The sequence below is a fragment of the Biomphalaria glabrata genome, chromosome 10 (assembly GCF_947242115.1).
Source record: "Biomphalaria glabrata chromosome 10, xgBioGlab47.1, whole genome shotgun sequence".
Classification (NCBI taxonomy): Eukaryota; Metazoa; Mollusca; class Gastropoda; family Planorbidae; genus Biomphalaria; species Biomphalaria glabrata.
Window position 1 is genome coordinate 24123167 of NC_074720.1, and position 24928 is coordinate 24148094.

At 37.2% G+C, this 24928-nt stretch overlaps 1 protein-coding gene across 4 annotated transcripts in view; it reads left to right on the top strand.

Moving 5' to 3' along the window:
- Window positions 1-24928, top strand: part of LOC106066638 (glycerophosphocholine phosphodiesterase GPCPD1-like) — a 119903-nt gene that overhangs the window by 65337 nt on the left and 29638 nt on the right. For 2 of the 4 annotated variants that reach the window (XM_056043331.1, XM_056043332.1), the window contains exons 8-9: window positions 8740-8835; window positions 17575-17657. The exons of 1 other annotated variant lie outside the window; for it this stretch is intronic. In XM_056043331.1, the coding sequence (XP_055899306.1) occupies window positions 8740-8835; window positions 17575-17657 (179 nt within the window). The remainder of the gene's footprint in view (window positions 1-8739; window positions 8836-17574; window positions 17658-24928) is intronic. One more of the 4 variants, XM_056043333.1, reaches the window with a different exon arrangement.

A 24928-nucleotide genomic window follows, 5' to 3' on the forward strand; every position in this document is an offset into this window, starting at 1 on the left:
AGGATTAAAGAACGCTTTTTTTGTTTTGTCTGTCAGTCTGTCTGTCCGTTATGTTAATAGCGAGAAAAAAAAAGACTAAAAGCTATTGAAAATCTGATTAAAATTTATGTACTTTGGTGTTAGGAAGTTGTTATCCTTAAAAATCGGAGCATAATATTAACGATAATTAGATATATATATAAAGTTTTAGCTAGAAAGTTAAATGTAGTGTAAGAGAGAAGTGCGATTTTACATAAATAGAGTTAAACTATTTTTCATAAAAAATCCGGAACAACCAATTTTCGTGAATGAGAAAAGTATTTGTTTTATTTATTAGAAGAGGGATTTCAAACATTTATTAGCGTTATTAGATTTTTCATATAAAATTCGGATAATTTTTGGCGACGATTTGAAAGAAAATTAAGGTAATGTAGATCTATTTCTTTATCGAAACAAAATCCGGAACATTATTTACCGATTAAACAACTGTAAAATAAGTCTAAAAATTGATTTTCAATAATCGTTTCTGGTAAATTACTTTCTTTTTTTAAAATCCGGTCGATATTTTTGAAAAAAATAAAATTATTTGACATAAATTTGTTTTAAATTAAAAATTCGGAACAATTGATATTGATAAATAAACTATAGTGACGTAGTGTCAAAGAATATAAGTGTAATATTAGTCAATTATGCGATTTCAAACAATCATTTGACATAATTTTTTTTTTATAAAACAATATCCGGAACAACTTTATAGTTAATGAAATATAAATTAGTATAGATATTTTAATTTAGCATTTATATGCTATTTACATTAAAAAACCGAACAATATATTAAAGATCATGTGTTTCTTGCAACGTTTAAGCATGGAAATAAAATTTAAAATAAGTTAGAAGAGCAAACAAATATTCATTGGCATTGATTTGTTTTTTACAAAACATCCGGAACAATCTATTATAGATACTTAAAACTATTGCAATATTTCTGAATGAAAAATTAAAGGTTAAATCAGAATTACAATAGCCTCTAGTGTTATTTGTTAATCTAATCGTGACGGACAGACCGACTGTGACAGGTTGGGGAATGTGATGTGTGTTTGGCGCGTTCAATGTCTAGGGGATGATTATTTTTGAAATTATTACACACCAACCCGTCATCATATCAATCGGGAGCAGGCACGCAACGAGACAAGCAATGAAAGAAAGATACAAAGTTAAAAATGAAGAATATGTATTTACATAAATATTTACATAAAAGAATAAAAAGGGGGAGGGTTTGTATCTATCTCTAATCAATACTATGTTTAATCATCACTCTTGCACTTAATAAGAGAGTATGTCACTTTGTCTTCTGAACTTAGCTGGTTGTCCTGTTGATGTCGCAGCTGGCTGTGTCCTGGCTTGAGGTTCTACAGCCGGAGGTGGCGCTTTAGCGGGTAGAGGGACGCCGGTGATATAGTTCTTGTGGGGTCTCAATCCAAAGTTCTAATATCTGTAGTGGGCACAGTAGGGCCGGTGGCCGGCTACCGTGGGCACAGGGTTACTGCGGGCAGAGCTGATCTGCCGTGGGCAGCGTAGTTAACAGGATAGGTCCAGTGAGTTGCAAAGGGTTGGCATAGCTATGACGTTTCGCACAGATCTGGGTCTATAGGGACGTCGCACCTAATAAGTTAACAGGTGGGCTGTCGAAAAGGTGGGCAAGGCCAATAGCGCCAAGTAGTAGAGTTGAGTAGATCCACGTAGGCGGGAGATGATACTCAATAGCAAATAGGCAATTGACTAGGCAGACAATGCCAAATAAATAGGCAGGTAAATAGGCAAGTGCAGTGCTGAGTAGCACCAAGCACAAAGGCAGACACCTGAGGGAGGCTGCGGATAAATAAAGACAAGTTAGGACATGTCTCTCATGCATCTTATCGATGCCCTCGACTGAGATGCATTCGTCAGATTGGTAAAATTGCTTTTGAGCACAAAGGGGAGATGATGACAAATGGCAAATGGATAATAGATGGCTGATAGTAGCAATATAAAAATGTACATAAAAAGGGAAACAATAATATCAAATAAACAACACAAGTGGGAAGAGAAAAGAGGGGGGGGGGAATGGGCGGTGGTCAGCGACCATGACGGTTTGTTTACATACGACCGTCGGCCGAGAACAATGGAGCGCGCTTGAATGGAGAGGGTGTCCGTTCAAGGGGCGCAACTCTCGTCAAAGTAGAATGACTAATAATTCATACCTCTTTTCTAAGCGCAGTATTAGTGCGATAGTAAAATTATCAACGCGGTCAGCCGAGATAAAGGAAATAAAGTAAGATGTACAAATATATACATGGTTGCATCAACGATCAATTGAGCAACGTAGCCTTAATAGATCAATGCAATACTTAAATACATACATATGACATGTGTATGTTTTCTACTTACGACAGTGAGAAATACACAATGCACTAATTAAATATAAGTGAAGTAATAAAATACACATGATAATCTCCAGTGAGAAATATGCACAAAGTAATTAAGATGGAACTTGTGATTAAGTTCGGCTTACCACCAGGTATTCCTTTAGGAGTGAGAATAAATGAAGTAGTCCAGACTCGATTGCTCAGATAAAATGAGAAATGAGAGAGTGTCTATTACGCCTTACTCTACCTTATATAGGCCTGGAAGATATGGGCGGAAACAGGAAATGTCCTTGGCTAAGAATTATCTTACACGGAGATGAAGTCGCACCTGGGAGTGCCACGAGGCGTGTTGACCCTAGTAATCTCTTTGATCAAAGAGAGACGTGGGAGAGGGGGGGGGAGAAAGATTGGTTTGCATTCCAAGGTGGTGTCAACTGTGGCCGTCAGACATCAAAGAGACTGTGTGTTTATCTTTACCCCGGTCAAGGGAGATAAGTGAAAGCCTTGGTCTAGTTGTCCCAAGGTGGTCGACTAAGTCTAGCCTGGAGAGGAACAGGTGGGGCGGGTGAAGAAATTGGTGATAGGACGGGGAAATGACTAAAATAAAATAAAGACATGATAGTAAATAATGATTAATGCTGTGATAAGTATGAGTGACTCTGACGGCAAGCTTTTGACTTGTCACACTGACCAACAGGCAAAACGCACAAAAATAATCTTATTTTATTATGATGGGGGCACTAAACAAAAAATAAATTAAATCTGATTTTTTAAAAAAGTTTAAGGAGTTGGTTTAGCAACTGGTCATGTTGCGACGCTACGCTACTGCACGAAAGTCGATGCATAAAATGTCCATTTTAAAAAATGTGCGTGATATTTACATACAAAGTGCATTATTAGCCTTTATAAACAAACAGAAATGTTTTCTTTTAATTTTAGCATCTAGTTGACCAGAAAAAACATATTTAACTATTATTTATATTTGTTGTAAACATTTCCTGTACATTTTATAAATATATTTGACTTAGTGATACTGAAAATACACAAAAATTGTACATCTTTGTTAGCATATTGTAACATTGCCTCCCTTACTTTTAACTTATTGTTTTAGAATTGGTGTATTTGTATGAAAAAATCGCTTGCATAATTATTTTATAAATTAAACGGTTTGCTTTTAGAAAACCAAAAGTAGCCGTTGCACCTAAACTTTTCAAGCCGCATTTAATGATGAAATAATATTTTTCATATCTCTTCTAGTTTTCGAGATTAGAGTGTGACAGACGGACAGACGGACATTTTGCACAAACCTAATAGCGGCTTTTTCCCCTTACGGGGGCCGCTAAAAAACGAACTACTTTTATAGTGCGCAGTTTTGACATATCCTCATTACAAATTTGACAGCAATCTAAATTTGAACAAATAGAGGCCAGATGTAGATCTAGATTTAGATTTAAATGTATTAAACAATTTGAACAAAATTTACATCTATAAATTATTAAGGAAATAGCTTATCTTCTTACAGCTTAGGGGGGCAGATTTATTTATTATGTAAACAGTAGTATCACATTAAGAAGTGAATCTGATGCGAACAGCATAGTGAACTATTACCCACTAGTAGTCCTACTAATCCTAATCATAATATTGGCCTAACTCTAGATCTAGTAGTTTTAATGTTAAACATGTAAAGTCAGGGGCGTAACTAGGGATTTGGGGGCCCGGGGGGATTGACCTCTTTGGGGGCCCCTTGCATTTTGACATTCGACATATGACATGGAATAATGTACGCAAAAATATATAAGCCCCAAATCAAATTGGTTCAGTATATCAGTAAACTTAACAAAAAGTAATCAAGACTATTTTAATGAATAAAAGCTTTGTTTATTAGTTAAATAATGCACAAGTGACAAATCTCAATTGATATCGCTTCACGTCGTGCATTCTGTGCAGCAAAGACATCTATAACATCAACTACATCGATACTTTCTAGTATTTGTGACTTCACTAACATTAAAACCATGATAAGCCTTTCTTGTGTCATTGTGCTCCTGAGATAGCTTTTGATGAACTTGAGCTTTGAGAATGATCTCTCACATGACGTAATGGAAGTGGCCTGAGTTAACAGTATTCGGAGGAGGTTGCAAAGTTTGAGCACACGTAATTACCATATGAAGCCTGTTTCCTCAATATGTCTATTGGTGATTGTATTACTGGTTTGTTGATGAAAAGTGCTCGTGCATCAATGACATCATACAAACAGGAAAAGTAGCACAGTTTGTCATAAGCGGGTCTTCATCTAACAGGTGTCTTGGTTCAAGAAGAAACCCAAAGGTATCAATTTTCTTTCCAGCCTTTGGAATCTGCCCTTCATCTCCATATGAAATCTGTCCAGCACTTCTGTCGCAACACGTTTGAATTGCAGTTCTATTGACAGTCCTACATTAGAACTCAACTTCCCATCAAGTCTTTTCTTTCTTCTATAGCTTTTATATAGCGTTACTTTCATGCTTATAGCATGCTCAGAGCGCTTTGGTCCAATCTAGGAGTTGGTTTTCCGTTCTGCCTTTAGTAAACGCAACTCTGCCCGAGTCGGGTGTCGAACCTCGAGTCCCCTTCTAGGTAGCCAAGACAAGCCAAGTTCAAGCGCACTTAGCCTCTCGACCACGCTTCCCACAGGGACTACAGGGAATCCATAGTATTCACTACCTTCTTTTGCTTTTTTGATGGATTGGGTTTTTGTCAGTTTCTCATCATTTTGCAGAAAGCATGAAAGGGTACTAATTTCTTTAGCAGCTTTCCATATATGCAGTCCAGACTTTTGTAGTTTCTTCCGAACTATATTAATTGGGAGCAAGAGCTTTGACCAGAATTCAAGATAGGCAAAAAATTCTTAATTTTCCACTGCATGAAGAAGATTCTGTCCTAATATTATATGGTACTACGTCATTGTTGGTTGTTTATGTTTTGTGCGCAAGCAAAAGGATTCAGAGCATACAAAAGTGGGAAAGATCCATATCTCGTTATGCTCGAGTATAGAAATACTCCGATAAGTGGACTGCCGTATTCACAATCACAACTGCTGACGAGTAGAAGACTCAGGGAATCATTCGAACTGATCCCAAACTATTGAAACCATCGGTAGCTGAAAATGCAGAGACATTACTCAACGAACGACAGATGAAAAGCAAAGTGAAATACTATGCAAAAGCAAGACTACCTAAAGATTATTCTGTCGGAGAGTTCGTCTAGGTCGAACATGGCAGAAAGAAGTTGTCATAAAAAACATTCAGCACCCAGATCTTACATCATAAAGACAAACGGAAAAACATACAGAAGAAATCAACGCTTTTTGAATAAGAGTTTCGATGAAGACATCTCTGGGTACTATGATACCGATGGAGACAATGAACTGCAAACTGTTGGAACAAACGAAACAGACAGTTATAGACCAACGTCTAGAGAACTTGTTGTGCCAGTCAAGACAACCAGAAGTGGACGAATTGTTGAAGTTCCTACTAGACAGGGCCGGCCTTAGGCCACTGCAGCCTATGCGGTCTCAGTGGGCCCCGCGCTTTCATAGGACACGCGCTAATTCTAAGTGTACATTATTAAATTAAACCATTATAACGTATATAAAATAACAGGGTTTTCGTGACCTCCTGATTTTCCAGGGCCTCCAGGAAATCTCATGAAAAGGCAAAATATACGATAAAGTCCTGAACTTTTTTTTAATTTATTCAAATCTCCTTAAGAATAGACGAAATTGACATTTTGGGGTGCCAATAAATAAAAAGTGGCATTGCGAGCTTTCATTTGATAAAAATTTATTGCAAAGACGAAAGTAGGCCTATTTTCTAATTCAAAAAAAATAATATTGACATTATGCTCATCCCTACCCAGACTAGGCCCCGCGCGATCAGTTTTGCATAGGGCCCCCAAATGGTAGATATCACTCTTAAGAACTTTAAAAGGAAGGATGTGATAATAACTTCAAAAGGAAGGATGTGCTAATATTATATGATATTACGTTATTGTTTGTTGTTTATGTTTTGTGCGAAAGCAAAAGGATTAGATGGAAATAAAAATAGAGTTTCCATTGGATTGATGAAAGATGAATAGAGGGGTAATAACTCGAGTGTGAAGTTTAATTCTGAAATTATAGACGCCAAACCCGAATAATGGACTATTCTTGCATTATTAAGAATAACTTTTGGATCTGTTATACTCGATTCTGTAAATTTTGCTTCAAGGTTAATTAGTGTAGCCATAAAATACTCGCCATTTAGATCTATTATTAGTAAAGGTAACAAGATACCTGGAATTCGCTGTTTATCATGCAGTTTTATTCGTGGCAACAAAGTTTAAAATGTAAAACTAACTTTAAAAAAAACTTTAATCTCTGTGGGAAAAAATATTTTTAAAATGTCAACAAAGTCAACGTACTGATAGACCTAGATCTAGGTTTAGTCTTTGTGATAAATTTTTAATCCATAAATGTTGAAAAAAAAGACACCCGTTGACACTATTTGTCAATCAAATATATTAATTTATGTATTTACAAATAAATTTCAGACACCCATTTGGGGGCCCCCCCTAGGTGGGGGCCCGGGGGGATTTTAAATTTCTCCCCCCCCTCCCCCCCCCCCTTAGTTACGCCACTGTGTAAAGTCATACGAATTCTAGTCTAGATTCTAGATCTAGTTAGTCCAGATCTAAACTAGATCCATGACTAGTCTAGAAATCTAGTTCTAGTCTAGATTCCAATTCTGGATGTAGTCTAGATTCTATTTCTAGATCTACTCTAGATTAATATATAGACTAGCCTACATCTAGAACTAGTCTAGAAATCTAGATCTAGTCTAGATTCTAGATCTAGTCTAGGTGTAGATCTAGACTATATCTAGAACTAGTCTAGAAATGAAGATTCTAGATATATTCTATATTTTAGATCTACTCTAGACCTATAAAGTAGATAGAGTGATTATATATGGCCTCCTTCCATATATAATCACTCTATCTACTTTAAAGGTCTAGAGTAGATCTAGCATATAGTATATATCTAGAATCTAGATCTAGATTTCTAGACTAGATCTAGATATAGTTTAGATTAGGATCAGGATTAGTAGGCCTACTAGTGAGTAATGGTGCGCTATGCTGTTTGCATGGGAAACCGATTACTTGTACGGGCTATTATTTTTTTTTTATTTTCTAGCCCGTCTACTCCAATATATTAATCCAAATTGTTGGGGAGAGGTAGGTATCTGGGAAAAGTAGCGTCACTAGAGAGGTGCGGTCGCACCGGGTGAAACCATTTTGGGTATGACAATCAATTTGAAAAAAATTAAATCTTGGCAAAGGCAGACACATCGTTAAGATAATTATATTAAAATTTCTCTATATAAGCCCAAACATGCCTAGACACATCTAGATGGTAGTTTAAGTTTCAATGACAAATCACAAACTTATACCATTTTTTGTCTTAAAGTATAACAAAGGCAACCTGTTCCGGTGATGTTAAGTCTGGTTCTAATTTTAATTAAATAGCATTGTTAAATTTGCAATAACATTTGAATAAATTTTATTAACATTAAACAGTAGGATTTTATAATAGCATTGACACTCATTTTACATATGAGTAAAAATCAATAAAAGTAGGTAGGCCCTAATGAGCTCACTGTATTTGTTCCAGAAAAAGAACTAACTAGCAATAGTGTTTATTGGAACATATTTCAAAAAAGTTGATGGGGTGGGGCGACAGCCTGGGAGGTTTCCATGCTGTTTTTAGGTGATCAGTTAACGCTACGCTTCTTATTCCAGAAGAGTTAGAAGAGTCTTATCAAAGACGAAGTGTTTTCCTATTTGCATTTATGTGAAAAATAACGCCAAATGAGTTTTAAAATTTTATTACTTTAAACGATCAAAACAAGGCTATGGCTATGGCTTGAATATTGCTGGTCCATTGGTGAATTCGATGGGGGCCACCTCTGAGTTAATGTGATAATACGAACTCTCTTTGTAATGTTGTCAGATTTTATATTAACCGGAAACACCTTAAGACGTAGTCTGTTCAAGATAAATATATTCTAGTCCGTTTTAGAGAACAGTGTCCCCTCACCCATGAAAGTGCATGCTGAATAGAGGAATAGTAATGAAAAGGGTGGACAGAAATGTATTCTATAGCAGACAACTATATGATAATACATTTTTTTTTATACATTTTTTTTTGGCTAATAAATTGTAAACTTTTTGATGATTTTGATCAACACATGAAATAGAAAGGTCGCATACCATTAGTTCTGCCCCCTGGTGAATCAACTGGATAATGCACCTTTCACTCATTTAAACTGAATTTCCTTAGGTGCCAATATTTAGTTCCAACAACTCTGAAATTGGTCAGATGAGAGTAGATACATTATCAATAGCTCCAGTACGCAATCTGAAACTTGATATGCAAGTAAGTAGTTCTTTCAAAACCGATGTTTTATCTACATCTTAAGTCTGGTCAAATGTACGTGAAAGTTCCACTAAGTTTTGATTTGAATATAGATATAGATATTGTAAACAAAATGTAGGCTTGTTTACTTTGATATACATCCTTAACTAGATAATTTAGTCATTGTATTGCACATATATCTAGCTTTAATACCTGGCCCGCAAAAGTTTAACAAAATAATGATGGAAAACTTTATTTTATATAAAGATCTGTATAAATTGGAGCGCGGTGGTAGAGCTATTGTCTTCAGAACCGAGGGTCTAGTTTCCCATCCTAAACCGGAACTTTTAAGATGCCTCTTAGTCCACCCAATACTGTACTATTGGCAACCTGTCACACTGTACACATATTTCATTGGCAACATGTCACACTGTACAACTATTTCACTGTCAACATGTCACACTGTACACATATTTCATTGGCAACCTGTCACACTGTACACATATTTCATTGGCAACATTTCACACTGTACAACTATTTCACTGTCAACATGTCACACTGTACAACTATTTCACTGCCAACATGTCACACTGTACACATATTTCATTGACAACCTGTCACACTGTACACATATTTCATTGGCAACATGTCACACTGTACACATATTTCACTGTCAACATGTCACACTGTACACATATTTCACTGTTAACATGTCACACTGTACACATATTTCACTGTCAACATGTCACACTGTACACATATTTCACTGTCAACATGTCACACTGTACACATATTTCACTGTTAACAACCGTACCGCCGTACCAACTCTTGTACCGCCGTACCAACTCTTGTACCGCCGTACCAACTCTTGTACCGCTGTACCAACTCTTGTACCGCAGTATCAACTCTTGTACCGCTGTACCAACTCTTGTATCGCAGTATCAACTCTTGTACCGCTGTATCAACTCTTGTACCGCTGTACCAACTCTTGTACCGCTGTATCAACTCTTGTACTGCTGTATCAACTTTTGTACCGCTGTACCAACTCTTGTACCGCTGTATCAACTCTTGTACCGCTGTACCAACTCTTGTACCGCTGTATCAACTCTTGTACCGCTGTACCAACTCTTGTACTGCTGTACCAACTCTTGTACTGCTGTACCAACTCTTGTACCGCAGTATCAACTCTTGTACCGCAGTATCAACTCTTGTACCGCTGTACCAACTCTTGTACCGCTGTACCAACTCTTGTACTGCTGTACCAACTTTTGTACCGCCGTACCAACTCTTGTACCGCTGTACCAACTCTTGTACTGCTGTATCAAACTCTACTCTTCGCCTCGTCCCGGACTTACAGTGGATTCAATTGTTCCGAATTAATTTCACATACTGGGCTCGTTGTTCGTAGATCTTGACTTCGTCTTTTAATCACAAGGTGTCTTGATTCCGAACCGAACCGTCGTAATGGGCCGTACAGAAACAGATAACACTGAACCCGTGCTGAACTGAACCAAACCGTTTTGACAGTGACACCCTTGGCTCTTTATATAGGTCACTTAAGGTCTTTTAGAGCTCGACGGAACCTTGCTCGACATTTCTGGTTGATAACATTTGTCGTGACTGATCTGAGTACTGTTCGCGGTCAACCGTGACGAGTGACAGTACATGCCAGTTTGGAAAGGATCTGTGTTGTAAATAGTACGCACGCGTTAAGTCGAGTTAAGAATGGTCAAGAGACGATCCATCCAGTTATAGAAGGCTTATAGGGACACTATATAAGAGCGAATGTGTCAAGTCACTTCACGTTACCTCGCACAGGACCAGCACAGTGTGACGTCTGTCAGGAACAGAGGCAAGGTTTTTGTACAGTGTTATATTTTGCCACTTGTGATGTTTTTGACATTCAACAGTACTTTGGAGCCCTGATTTACTGAGTTCTTTGAATTGGTTGCGTCGTGTGACGCAGTTTGCAGAGAGCCTGGATAGTGAAAATCGTTACAATATACATATAAGGCTTGTCTTCAAGTCCGAGGATTAACGGGAAATGCAGTTTTTCCTGTGACTAAATATTTTGCTACATAACCATTGTCCGCCTGTGGTCGATTTAGATTTTTTTTTTGCCGTCTACGTCTGTCCTCGGCAACGGATTTTCAATTGGTCTCAAATGTGTATCCTGCAGCTTTTGTAAGTGACCTCTAGTTGTCTCGTTGTGAAGCCGCTTGCTACTACGTGCTCTCGTCTAGGTCAGCTCAAGCAAGTTGGCGCCTAAGCTGGTCTGTAAAGCGTTTCCTTGGGGCACCTTGGTTACGTCGACCACCTTTCAGCTTACCAAAAAAAGACTTCTTTTGGCATACGTTCCCTGCCCAGCGTAACTGTCGGACCATAAGAAGTCCCTCTATACTGTCCATAACGGCGTTCACAAGGACATCGCTGTTTGTAGTGCGGTCTTGCCACCGTATGCACTTGATGGAGCGCAAGCATCTTTGGTGAAAGCGTTCAAGTAGTCTTAGCTGCTTTCTTCTGTATAGTAGATCTTCTGATCCTTTTTAATTACGTCCTCTAGAGCTTGAAAGAATCTGTCTTTGTCCTCTTCTGGTGCAGCAAGGGTTGGTGAGTAAGCACAGATTATATTAACTTTGCCTTGCGGTGATGCAAATTTCATGTGTGCTACTCTTTCATTGCCAATGGGAAACATTGCAAATTTCATGTGTGCTACTCTTTCATTGCCAATGGGAAACATTGCAATGCAGGGGACAAGACTGTTTCTTATTGCGAAGCCGACGCCATGTATTCAAGGGCTTTGTTCTGGTTTTCCTTGCCAGTAGAATGTATAGTTGCTTTCTGTAAGAGATCCACTGTCTGCCAGTCTGGTTTCTTGCAGGCAGGCCACATCAATGTTTAGTCTGCTGAGTTCTCTGTCGATGTCCAAAACACAAAGACTGCACCTCAAGTAAGCATTAATGGCCAACCACTAGAAATTGTTGATCATTTTTGTTACCTTGGCTCCATCATATCCAACAACACTCTTCTGGATAAAGACATTAATAACAGGATAGCCAAGGCAATGGCCACCATGTCAAATTACACACTAAAATTATTTGAGCGTAGCCAATCCATTCGGGGGTTTTGAGTTTAAACCCCTCTTCTACAGATGGCGTTTGTTTAAAGTTTAAAACCCCTCCAGATGGTTTTGAGTTTAAGATCCCCCTACAGAGCATTTTGAGGTGGAAAACCCCCAACAGATGATTTTGACGATAAAACTTCTCTTTTCGATATAAGACCCCATTGCTAGTAATGGCAGGGAATCTACAATTTTATGGAAACAGCTTGACGGCAAATGCGCCAAACGGCGCGGGAGGGTCTAAGTCAGTAAGAATAGCACATTAGGTTTTTGAAATAAAACTTTTTAATAGCAGGAAAATGCACTGTAGATACCTCAGAATGTGCATTTTGTTGGCTTTCAATACCAGAAATAGTGCTTGGCCCCGCGCTAGCGCTCCCCCAGACCCCTTGCTAGTATTGGCGGGGAATCTACAATTTTTCCACTAACTCATGGAAGAACCTATTCTAGGGCACAATAAACGTCTTCCGAAAGAATAAAGGGTCAGAATGCAATAAAGATTATGTACACACACACACACACACATAAATACAAAAAAAAAAAAAATTCGCGGGGGGGGGGGGAGGATCGGGGGGGGGGGGGGAAATCCTGGCTACGCCCATGTATGATATAGTCGTACTTTCTTCATGGATGTCCACATGTTGGTTTCGGAGTCTAGATCTGTTAATTATGATCTAGGTTCACAGTCAGCAATAAACAAACAACAACCATTAGTGTCATGGCGGAGAATGATACTTTATTATATTGAACGCGTGCACCTTTGCGCACCATATCAACATCCCCTTTTCTTTAAAAAAAAATAATAAAAAAAAAAAAACATTTCGGGTAGTATCATAAAAAAAAAATAAAACAACAACAACATAAACAACTAAACGTAACATACATGTATACGCTTCAATCAATATGAAACATATCACATTTAAAAATCAACATTCAATAGTTCATTAAGACACATAGTCATTGAATCTTGTCGGTTTCTTCAACTGATCCCTTGGTCGCAGGGAATGATGAGTTGATGAGTGGCGAACGTGTTGATCCTGAGTTCTATTGTCCTGTATGTTGTTATCAGTATCGGGAAATATATCTTCTTCTGTTTCTCTGTTCGGGTTAATATGCACTCTGTTTCTTTGGTACACTGCATCATTGTCACCTCGAATAATGTAAGCTCTCTGATTGACTTGAGACTGGATTCTTCCACGTCTCCATGTAGGGTCATTAGGAGATTGGAAATAGACCATCTGTCCAGTTTTCAGCTGACTTAAATTTCTTGACCTCTTATCATAAGATGTTTTTACACTCATCTGACGTTTTTCTTTCCTTCTCATAATGTTCTCTTGACATGTAGAAATCTTAATGTTACTCCTTTTGTTTGGTATCAGTGTTCGAGTCATCCGACCAAAAAACATCTGAACTGGGCTTAGATTTGTGTCTTGCCTTGGAGTATTTCTAAATTCCATGAGAGCTTCATAAGCATCTGACTTTGATTCTCTAGATTTTTTCATTATGTTCTTCAAAATTTTAACTGCTGACTCAGCTTTTCCATTGGATTGATGGTGTCCTGGAGAAGATTTCAAATGAGTCACTCCCCATTCCATCATAAATTTGGAAAAATATTCCGATGTGAACTGAGGTCCGCTATCAGATATACAAACTTTGGGCACCCCATATCTTGCAAATAAAACTTTCAGTTTCTTTATAATTGCGTGTGTTGTTGTCAACTGCATGTTTTCTACCTCTATGAAATTTGAATAATAGTCCACTATGGCTAGATATTGTTGGTTACCCATTTGGAATAAATCAATTCCAATCTTTTCCCACGGATTAGAACCTATTTCGTGATGTATTAATTCTTCTCTCTGGTTTGCTGGTTTATTTTTCTGACAAATGTAGCATGAGGTGGCTATTTCCTGTATTCGAGCTGATAATCCAGGCCAGAAAACTGTTTCTTTTGCTCTTCTTTTCATTGAGTCTACTCCCAGATGTGCTGCATGGAGTTTTTCTTCTATTTCCTTGCGAAGTGATATCGGTATGATTATTTGTTCTCCTTTCAACAGGAGTCCGTCTTCGTATATTAACATGTCTCTTAGTGAAAAATATTGTTTGAGTTCAGGTAAACTATTATGTTTGTCTGGCCATCCATTTAGGATATACTGAATAAGTGTTTGCATTGTTCTATCTTTCTCTGTCTCGATTCTGACTTTCTCCAGCACTGCATCTGGTATTGCCAGTCCGACTGTATTGACACAAACATCAGGGATATCACTCTTTTCCTCTGATGGGTCTCTACTCAAAGTATCAGCTATGAACAAATTTTTGCCTTTGACATATTGAAACTGGATATCGTAACGATAAAGACGCATCATTAGACTTTGTAGCCTTCTCGGAGCAGAACTGAGTGGTTTTTGAAGGATGTTTTCCAGTGGTTTATGGTCATTCTGAACTATAACTGTCCTGCCATACGTATACTGGTCAAAACGTTCCAAACCAACAACCACTGCTAACAATTCTTTTTCAATCTGTGCCCATCTTTTCTGAGTATCAGTTAATGATCTAGAAGCATATGCTATTGGACTGCCATCTTGTAATAACGCTGCTCCTAACCCATTTTGGCTACTATCTGCTTGTAATGTAAGCTCTTTGTTAGGGTCAAAATATATCAATGTGCCATAAGTCGATATTTTCTGTTTTATCTTGTTGAAAGCTCGTGTGCATTGATCAGACCAAACAAATGGTGTGTTCTTTCTGATCAACTCTGTTATGGGCTGTAAATATGTCGACAAATCTGGAACAAATCTTGCAAGATATTGAACCATGCCACAGAATCTTCGGACTGATGAAATATCTTTTGGAGCATTCAAACTCAAAATCGCAGATACTTTGTTCGGGTCTGGTTTTATTCCTGCTTCTGTAATAATATGACCCAAAAAATTAATCTCAGCTGTTCTAAAAACAGACTTTTCATGGTTCAGTTTAATCTTCTTTTCTTGACATCTCTTCATCAGCTCTCTTAGGTTAATATCATGATTTCTGAGTGCTTCTTCTTTCGTTCTTCCTCTTCCTACCACTATAATATCATCAACGTAATTGAAACAGCCTTTCAGTCCTTCTAGTGCTAGATTTAATCGTCTCTGAAAAATTTCTGAACTCACTTTCAGTCCAAATGGTAATCGTTTCCATTTGTATCTACCAAAAGGGGTTATCATTGCTGTCAAATTAGATGACGCTGTGTCTAGTCTGACATGCCAGAAAGCTTCTTGCACATCCAATTTGCTGAATATTTTGGCATCGTTCAAATATGTCATCTAAAGTAGCAAGATTATAGAATTCCCTTAGTAAAACTTTATTCAGGGCTTGTGGATCTATGCAGATCCTAATTTTTCCATTAGCTTTTTCCACAATTGCCATCTGACTCACCCACTCTGTAGGCTCTATCACTGGTTCTATGATTCCTCTCTGCACTAGGGTCTTTAACTCCTCCTTAACTCTTTCTTGTAAAGCAATAGGGATCTTTCTACACGGCAGAACCTTGGGCTTAATGCTGCTATCAATCTTTAAAGACACTTCTCCTAAGTCACCCAAATCACCAGTAAACTTTGGACTACAGTCTTCTTTTTGGTTATTCACTACTGATGCTATGAACCTATCTTTATTGACTTTGATTAACTTCATTCTTGTTAAAGTTTCATGACCTAGAAGGCATGCTAGATTATTTGGTACAACTATATATTCCACCTCAAATGTTTCGTTAGTTTTCTCATTTCTCGTCGTTAGAGTGGCTTTCCCTATGGGTCTCATTTCAGTCTTATTCCACATTAGTAATCTTTGCGATGCCTTTTCTATCTGATTCTTATTTACGTATTTTTCCTGGATGGTATTTACATCAGCTCCACTATCCATTTGAAACCTTACACGGTGACCATTTACTGTCATAACTGCTGTCATCCTTTTCGTTTTGTGGTTCTCCAAAGACATCACCCATTCATTTTTTACCATCATGACATCATCTCTTGTGTCCGACTGTAGCTGTCTTTCATCGTTAGACATATCATCTGACACCTGCTGAATTTTCTTTTTGCACATCACAGCAAAATGATGTCTCCCCTTGCATGCTAGGCACATTTTACCCCATGCAGGGCACTTTTCTTTAATGTATTCGTGAATCCTTCCACAATACCTGCATTTACCTTTCTGAATGTTTGTTCTTGAAGGTGTTGATACTTTCTCAATGATTGGAGGGTCGGCTTGTATTTGTCTCAACTGTTTGTTGGCGGTCTCGTATGCTCTGCAAATATCTCTGCACCTTTCCAATGTGAGACTACTATCTTGTAGCAATTTCATTTTGAGGCATTCATGTCTAATACCAAGAACTACTCTGTCTCTAATCAATCTATCTTCCAGGCGTTCAAAACTACACGTTTTTGCTAGTCTTCTCAGATTTGTTATGTACTTTTCAATGTCCTCGCTTTCTTGCTGTTCACGCGTATTGAACACATAGCGCTCATAAGTTTCATTCGTTTTTCCAATGCAAAAACTTTCAAATTTGTTCACTATTTCTTCCATCTTTCTTTCTTTTCCCTTCTCAATTTCAAGACCATCATATATGTCCATCGCTTTTGTTCCTATAATTGTTAGAAAGGTGGCCACTCTGACCTCCTCTGATTCTTCCGACAATTTAATGGCTAACTCTTTGTTTCGCCAGCTCCGGTGAAACTTTTGCCAATTAGCGGCCATGTTTCCTTCTACCTCGAGCGGCTCGGGTACAGGAAGGAAATTTCTAGCTGCCATTGCACGGCGTAGCCTTGAATTGTTGTCTATTTATTATTGCAAACAAGTAACCTTTATATACTGATTAATGATTACCTCTGATCATTAATATACCGCTGCCACCATGTTAATTATGATCTAGGTTCACAGTCAGCAATAAACAAACAACAACCATTAGTGTCATGGCGGAGAATGATACTTTATTATATTGAACGCGTGCACCTTTGCGCACCATATCAACAAGATCTATGTCATAAATTACCTAAATCTACTCAATTATGAAAAAAAGGATGTTTTATTTTTTGAGGCGTGGCTAAGTGCGCTTGAACTTGGCTTTGCTTGGCGACCTATGAAAGGAGCTCGAGGTTCGACACCCGACTCGAGCAGAACTGTGTTTACTGAGCGCCTAAGGGCAGCACGGAAAAACTTCTCCCAGATCGTCCACAAATGAGATTGGACCATAGCGCTCTGAGCATGACATAAGCATCGATTAGACTGTAATGTCCTAAGTCTTTGTTTATACTTGACTTATACTTATACTTGACTTATATTAGTAGATATATTGAATATGTGCCCTGATTTTCATTCATCAGATCCATTGTATAAGCAGTGTTCCAAATAAAAATGTTTCCTACATAAACAGTATCTCTACTACTTTTTCATATTTTAATACACGATATTCTTTAAAAAGGAATCTACTCATTTTGACTAGTCTTTTTGTAGAGCTACGCACTACGTCACTATGACTTATATCAAATAAAAAATAACACCGGGTCAAATAATCTAGTTTAAACATTTAAAAAAGTATCACACAGTAAAATCTTTGACAAAAAAACTTTATCTTCTTTTTACGCTTTTTGATCCAAATCTATCAGATTAGTTTTCAAAATCATTGGAATTGGGGCCATTCCAAAAAAAGCAATGATATTAGTGATATTGGCGTCGGCATAGAATGTTTGTAAGTAGTAGAAGAATTAAAGATTTTTTTAGATAGATATTTAGATTTTTTATTTCACAGTTACTTCAATACTTTATATTATCTGAGATTTTATATATTTATTATTACTGTTTCTGATATTATGTGCTTAAAATTTGGTAACAAGAGAGCTGGACCATGGGTGGCCAACTTTTGGATTCCGTGCGCCAATTTTTTTAAAATTCTAATTCACATGCGCCACACAATTTTTTTTTCCTTCTACCAGTTTTTAAATGTATTTGATAATTTTAATGAATTATTTCTAAATGTACAACTAATAATATATGTACACTGTTAGCAGTTTTAAATAAGAAATAATATCTCATACAGGCAAGATAAACATTACTAACTTTAATGAGACTTTTGACTTTCTTTTCACCAAATCTGTAATATCAGGAGTTACATTCGTAAGTGAACGCCACAAACAGATTTAAGCATTGTGGCGTGAGGCAAGTTCATCAATGTCAGTTCGTCTGTATATTACTAGATCTAGACATCTTCCAACTATTTCCTTCAATAAGTGAACATGGATTTATAAATGTAAACTTGTAGTTTTCTTCTTCAGCAAAATCATTAAAACAATTCTGAAAGGCCTCTTGTAATAATTAGATTTCGTTGTCAGGGTTGTGTTGAAGCCTTAACTCGTTCGCCCGGACCCTGACATTCAACAGGCACCTTCGTGCGTACAATAAACAACCTACTAGATTAAATGTTAACAATATATATGTTTAATGGGATGAATGTACTTTATGATGACAAACTGATGAAATAATATCCTTGAAGTTAACAAATGTTATAATATAATTGTTATATTAATTAACTAATCATTCTGCACCTTGCTGTCTCACAACGTAACACATTAGTTACACTGCTGACTCTAGTGCAGACTTCCTAATCCCAGAACTAACTCCCTGTAAAGACACAAGAAAAGACAAAATGAAAGGTCTAGTCCAAAACGCTATTTCAGCGAAACAACTGCGAAATGCAGTACTGCCTTAGATACTCACCCTAAACAGGGGAACACTTAAGAATCTCAAAGACACGTTACACCAGCATAATAACAAAACCACTCCATAAGCTTAAAAGCAAGGCAACAAAGAAAGTGCGTTCAAAAATTGTGCACCTAATAAACATTGGTGCTAGAATGCCATAACCCACGATTTTAAAACACATTTACTTTTAAATGTGGACACGAACTCAAATCTTTGTGTTTAAACAGTTTTAACTTCATTTTGAAACCACTGATCGGAAACAATGAGTTCTTGCCTTGCAGTCTTCAAGTTGAGATCATTGACCTGGTTTGTAACATCCACTCAAAATAATGAATTCAACATCCTAATCACACAAACTGCTCGTGCATCTTCCTCTTGTAGAGAATCCTGTTGAATAGTTGTGTCCGTTTCCAAAATGTTGTGAAGTAGGAGATCACCCTATTCCCTAACAGTTCACAATATTCTCTGATGTCTCTTTGTTTAATCCTATAGCTCTAAATGTATTCACACCTTGCACAACTGGTAGCGTAAAATTCTTTAATATCCAAGTTTTTTTTTCCACATTCATGATTTATATTAGAATGATATTCATGAAGACTAAGAAAAAGGGTGCTTTATTGATCATACTGGACTTTTATTGTGATTACAAGTACTATTATTTTTAATTATAAACACACAAAACAACAACAACAATATTCTCAAAAGAGAACAGACACAACAGACAGAAAAGTTCATTGAGTGAATACACACAGGCGTCTTTCAAGGCAGGTTACAGGTCCAGCAACTCTTTTACTCATTAAAAAGATATTTAAGAATTTACTAAAATATAAAAATTTAATTGCTGATTTCATAAACTTGATGCTATCTGTTATTTCCTTGAACTGACTCAAGGCCAATAAGCTCTTGATCGTGCAATGCGCCACTATTGGCGCATGCTCCATAGGTTGGTCACCCCTGAGCTAGACCATATAGAAACAGTCCTTAAAGTTCACAAACTAGTTGTTTTTTTTTGTTGTTGTTTGTTGGCGCATGCTCCATAGGTTGGTCACCCCTGAGCTAGACCATATAGAAACAGTCCTTCACAAACTAGTTGTTTTCTTGTTTGTTGGCGGCTGACAAAAAAAAAAGGTTTTTGGTTTTGTGCCTCGTGTCTTTTTGTCTCTCTGTCACTTCAATACCTCAACACAAAATAATACTATTAAAAAATGCTATTGCCTGCTCAAAAGAATCCATTATTGTTTGTTTTTTTTTTATACATTTACTTTTTTTAAAAAAAGAAACAAAAGTTTTGTAGAGTCGGTGGTTCCCGGAATGATGAATTTGAATGATAAAATGTGTAGACACAGGTTGCTGTTTTTTTTTCTTGTAAAATGGATAACAGATTAAAAGTAGTTTTTATGTTGCTAGACACATCCACTGAGTATTCACATAGAATACATATCTGAACATTTTGTGTTAAAGAGTAATTTAAAGCAGTGTTATTTTGTTATGACTAGTGACTGAATGTACACATGATGTAATTATATAGCTTCTCCCGCGTGATCGAAGATGAGCAAATTTCTCATAACCTATGGACTTGAAGATGACTGTAAAGTCCAATCCTCGCTTTAAAAAGCCTGTCACGATTTTTCTTGAAATTTGACATGCGGCTTTTGGAAGTTTTGGATATAAGTCAAACACTACTTGGATAGAAAAAAAAGACACTATGTAGATATAATTTTCTAGAGTTTAATTCTTTTAAACGCGAACTTGAATCAATAAATATATGCAAGTAAATACAATTCAGATACATGATACTATAATATTAGTGATGATCAAATAACCTATTCAACTTTGTACACTAACTAGCAAAGTCGGTTTACTGTTGGTTTACGCTCGGACGTGATATTCTTAGGAGTCAGTTGAGATTTGAAGATTCTGGAATGGGATGAAAAGCTCAATTGCCTCGATGTCATTCTGGATTAGAAACTGACTATATGCAACTCTATTCAACAAGTACGCGAATCAGCCCCCGAGCTAGCTGGAACAAAGTGTTGAGGGCACTCTACTTGGGCGCAGTGCCGTCGCAGTTGGATTGCTGTCTCCCTATTGAGGTCTATGTATCGCAAACGTCTCTAGAGTGCTTGGATACTGTTTAGAGTCGAGCTATCAGAACATTCAGGACACCGGCGAAATAATGCCGAACATACCTCCGATGAAATTGCGCAGAGAGCGAGCTGCCATTTTATATCACGAGAGATATAGACGGCTGGAGGAGAGTTACCTCCCTCAGAAGTCTGGTCGAAATCTGGGAGGGTAGGAGACGTCTCAAAAAAAACGGCACTGCTTCATGTAAGTGGCGTTTGGGCTGGCTAGAGAGATGCCTTTACGTTTGGGCTGGTCAGAGAGATGCCTTTACGTTTGCGCTGGTCAGAGAGATGCCTTTCCGTTTGGGCTGGTCAAAGAGATGCCGGTGGTGCAGACTGCTCTATATCCGCCCGGTTCTTTCTCCCGTAAAATGCCGATGATACGGGAGTGCCTGCATGAAGCGGTGGTAACCAGGCAAAGTGACCCAACCTGGCTATACAATGCAGTCAGTGAAACTTTTGCATCGTATCCAGCAGGTTTGATCTCTATCTACACAGACGGATCTGTAAAGATGCTTTGGGGAACTATGAGGGCTAGGTATGGAGTGGTGGCACGATTTCCTGGAAATCTCGAAAGTGACGAGCTGATGAGCCCTTGCTACGGAAAAAGCAGCTTGGATTCAGTGATTCAGTGTTTTATGTATAATTGCTACTTTACTTTTAAGTCTTCTATCCAGAAGGCTTTCTAAATGTAGTGATTGTACTAAAGGTGTTACTCTAGTCAAATGTGAATATTCGTTAGTTATGAATCTCACTGATCTATTTTGTGTCTATTCCAGTTTCTTAATATTTTCTTGAGTTGATGGGTCCCAACAGAGGATGCATATTCTATTATTGGCCTAACCAAGGTTAAATAACATTTTAGTTTTATGTTCTTATTTGATTTATAGAAATTTCTTTTAATAAACCCTAATGCTTTGTTTGATTTTTTGATTATTTCATCAATAAAGGGATTCCATGACAGTTTTTCATTTATTATAACACCTAGGTATTTTGCGTTTTTAGCCTGTGTTTCTGGTTTACCATGAATAAGATAAGTGGAATTAATTTGTTTTAGTTTTTTGTTATAACAACTGACATTTTTCTGGATGGAAAGACATGCTCCAATTTGATTCCCATTTCTGTAATTCATCTAATTCTCTTTGTAAAATTTGGCTTTGGCCTTATCACAAGGTCATCAGGGCTCGCAGAAACGTAGGCTACCTTCTAGGAACATCGGGAAAAGGTAGAAGATGTAGGCAGAGAAAGCGATAGGAGACAACATCAAAGAATTGACGGTCCTTTCATTGAAAGAGATTCTAATAAAGGAAATAAACATGGAGGAATGGAGAAAGACCGTCAGTAGATCCAGCAGGCTAAGAAACAGGCGAAAGTGAATGTGAAATAAATACGACCATTGCAGTTTTGGTTCTATTAAACAAGCACCACAATTACAAACAGTTATGTAGATTGATTTAGTATGGAAAAAGAAAATGAAATAAAATTTTGTTTAGTTGGTCTTTTATGCACTTATTTTTTTTAAACTGTATAGGGGACTTTTACTTTCGTTGAAAAGCTTACATTCTTCTTTTTCTTCTTAAACTGTCAGGTAGAGTTGAGCCTTCGGCTCTTGGAACTCTAGGCCAGCAAAAGTGAACAAGAGCTCCCTCTCACCGGCCTGAATGACGGTGGGTCAGACTCGCGGCAAGAGACCGCGTACACTAAGACCCCGCCATTTTCCTTTTTTTATACCAGGCTAACTGTGCGGGACACGCCATTTATGTAACGGCCCCTTGAGGAACAGCGCCTGGATTGTGACAAGGTTGTGGGAGCTTTTTTACAACTCCGCACAGTGCAATGAGGATGCTCTCGCACCCCCTTAGGCACCCCCACGGGAGTCTTGTTTTGCTACCCTTTAGCCTAATCGTTTCCTCCTACGATCGTTTCCACCCGGGCGCCACTATGAGGCAGGGTAGCATGCCCAGGATAGCTTACATAAGATTGGTCCACAAAGTTTATTTGGGCCTATTGCTTCATTAGAACCCTCTCATATTTATAAAGTAAGGTTGAGTCTAGTGTTGTAAGCTGGTGACGTAAGTAGAGCGGTGTCAAGTTTCATGAGGAAGAAGAACATTTAAAAATACCTAAAAAAAAAAAAATACCTCCGTAAAAAAACTTATAATATAAAAAAATAATTGAAAATTAATAAATATTTGGTTCAAACTGGCTATCAAACGTCTGTGTCTTGAACGTACTATGATACTGATTAGGCCAGCGTGCAATTCATAATTGAGAGATTTTTTATTGGCATTTTCATTATAAAGACATCTAGATCTAACCCTAGACCTAGACCAGGAATTGTCAAGATCTAGTCTAGATCTACTTCTCATTAAAATAGATTTACGTAAAAATATAAGCAAAGTTTATAATCTTGTAGCAACTTTAAATGTTCCCAGTATTGCATAATATCGCTACTACGGCGGTTTTTGTTTTAAATGAATAATTTAGACATACAAGACGATACGCACAATTTTCCGGTACCCCGTCAAAATAGCGCGGACAAAATAGCGCCGACAAAATAGCGCGAACAAAATAGCACCGACAAAATAGCGCCGACAAAATAGCGCAGAAAAAAATATATTTAGTCATTTTAAAAGAAATACTTTAGATATCGTAAAATATTTTTTTTTTTAGTTTTAAAGTTATCATAATTTTTCAGACATTTTGCAGGAAACACTTTAAGTAGGCTATTTTAAAACATAAATAAGCAAAAATCATAATAAGGTAAAATGAATAGTTTCGAAATATAGCATTTATTTACATTATAAAAGTGTACTTAGAAAATACGCAAAGATACTTATAAAATTTACACTCACACACACACACACAAACTTTCACAAAGTTAAATTGAAGGAAATGTCACGTAGAAATTCCATCACTGACTTGTTTCCGTACAATGGTAATAACGCTTCAAGTCGTCTGTTAAGTTGGAGGTACTTTGTCTTGCTTGCAGCTTTACTTCATTCTCCAGCATTGTACCTCAGAATCTTGTTCTCAGTGTTCTCCTATTCTCTGAGGAAGTGAGAGATTAACGTGTACATATTAGGGTGATGACCGTCAATAGACTGTTGAAATGTATGGTGCCATCCCTTCACTGAATTATTTGTTCGTGGTAGATTGTCCTGCACACAATATCTAACATTTCATAATGCTATCAGAAATCTTGGAGTCACTCTGCGGTTTCGTCTCTGGCGACCAATATAGTTGTCCTCCCAATAGTCCTACAAATTCCTTACGCCCTGTTTTGATCTAAGAAAGATGCCGCAGATTTCTGATTATAGTATAACACACTTTCCTGTCCTATTTTGTCGGGTCACCACATTTCAAAATCCTATTTTTAGCAAGTTATACTTTTTAATCAAAGGTGAAAAAGGGGAATGATCTAAAATTTAAAGTACTCTCGTTCTCTGCAAATATGGCATAATTTCAAATGTATTAATATTGAAAAAGATAGAGACATCAACAAAATGATGCCCAGGACATTAAATTACTTATAATCCGGTACTTTTATACACATCATATACAAGTCCGCGCTATTTTGTCTTGCGCTATTTTGTCCGCGCTATTTTGACGGGTCACCCAATTTTCCTGAATATCAATTTATTAAACTATTGAATCAATAATTCCTTACATTCGGAAATTCCCGAACGCGATAGTCTAGTGCTCAGGACAAATTTAAATTTATCTATTTTTACTTTGACAAATTATAACGGTCAAACTAGAGTTTTCCCCCATGTGGCCAACTGTTAAATTTCTAGAAAAATCGTTAGAGCCATGTTTGAGATCAGCTGCATCAGCGTCCGCCACCCTCCATGTTGGAGTGACTTAAATAGAAGTGTTGTAAAGTGTAGCCAAAATTAATTTTACGATAAAGAATTATTTTAAAACCAATATAACGGTTGACCTCAAGTTGTTCCGATATGGCCAAAGAGATGAGAATTTTGCTATTATTCATATGCATTTACTTTGAAATTTGAAAGAAAATCGTTTGAGTCGGTTTCGAGATCAATTTAAAAATACATATAACCATACAATAATTTTATATAACTAACGAATATTATATATACATATATATATATACATATATTAATTATTA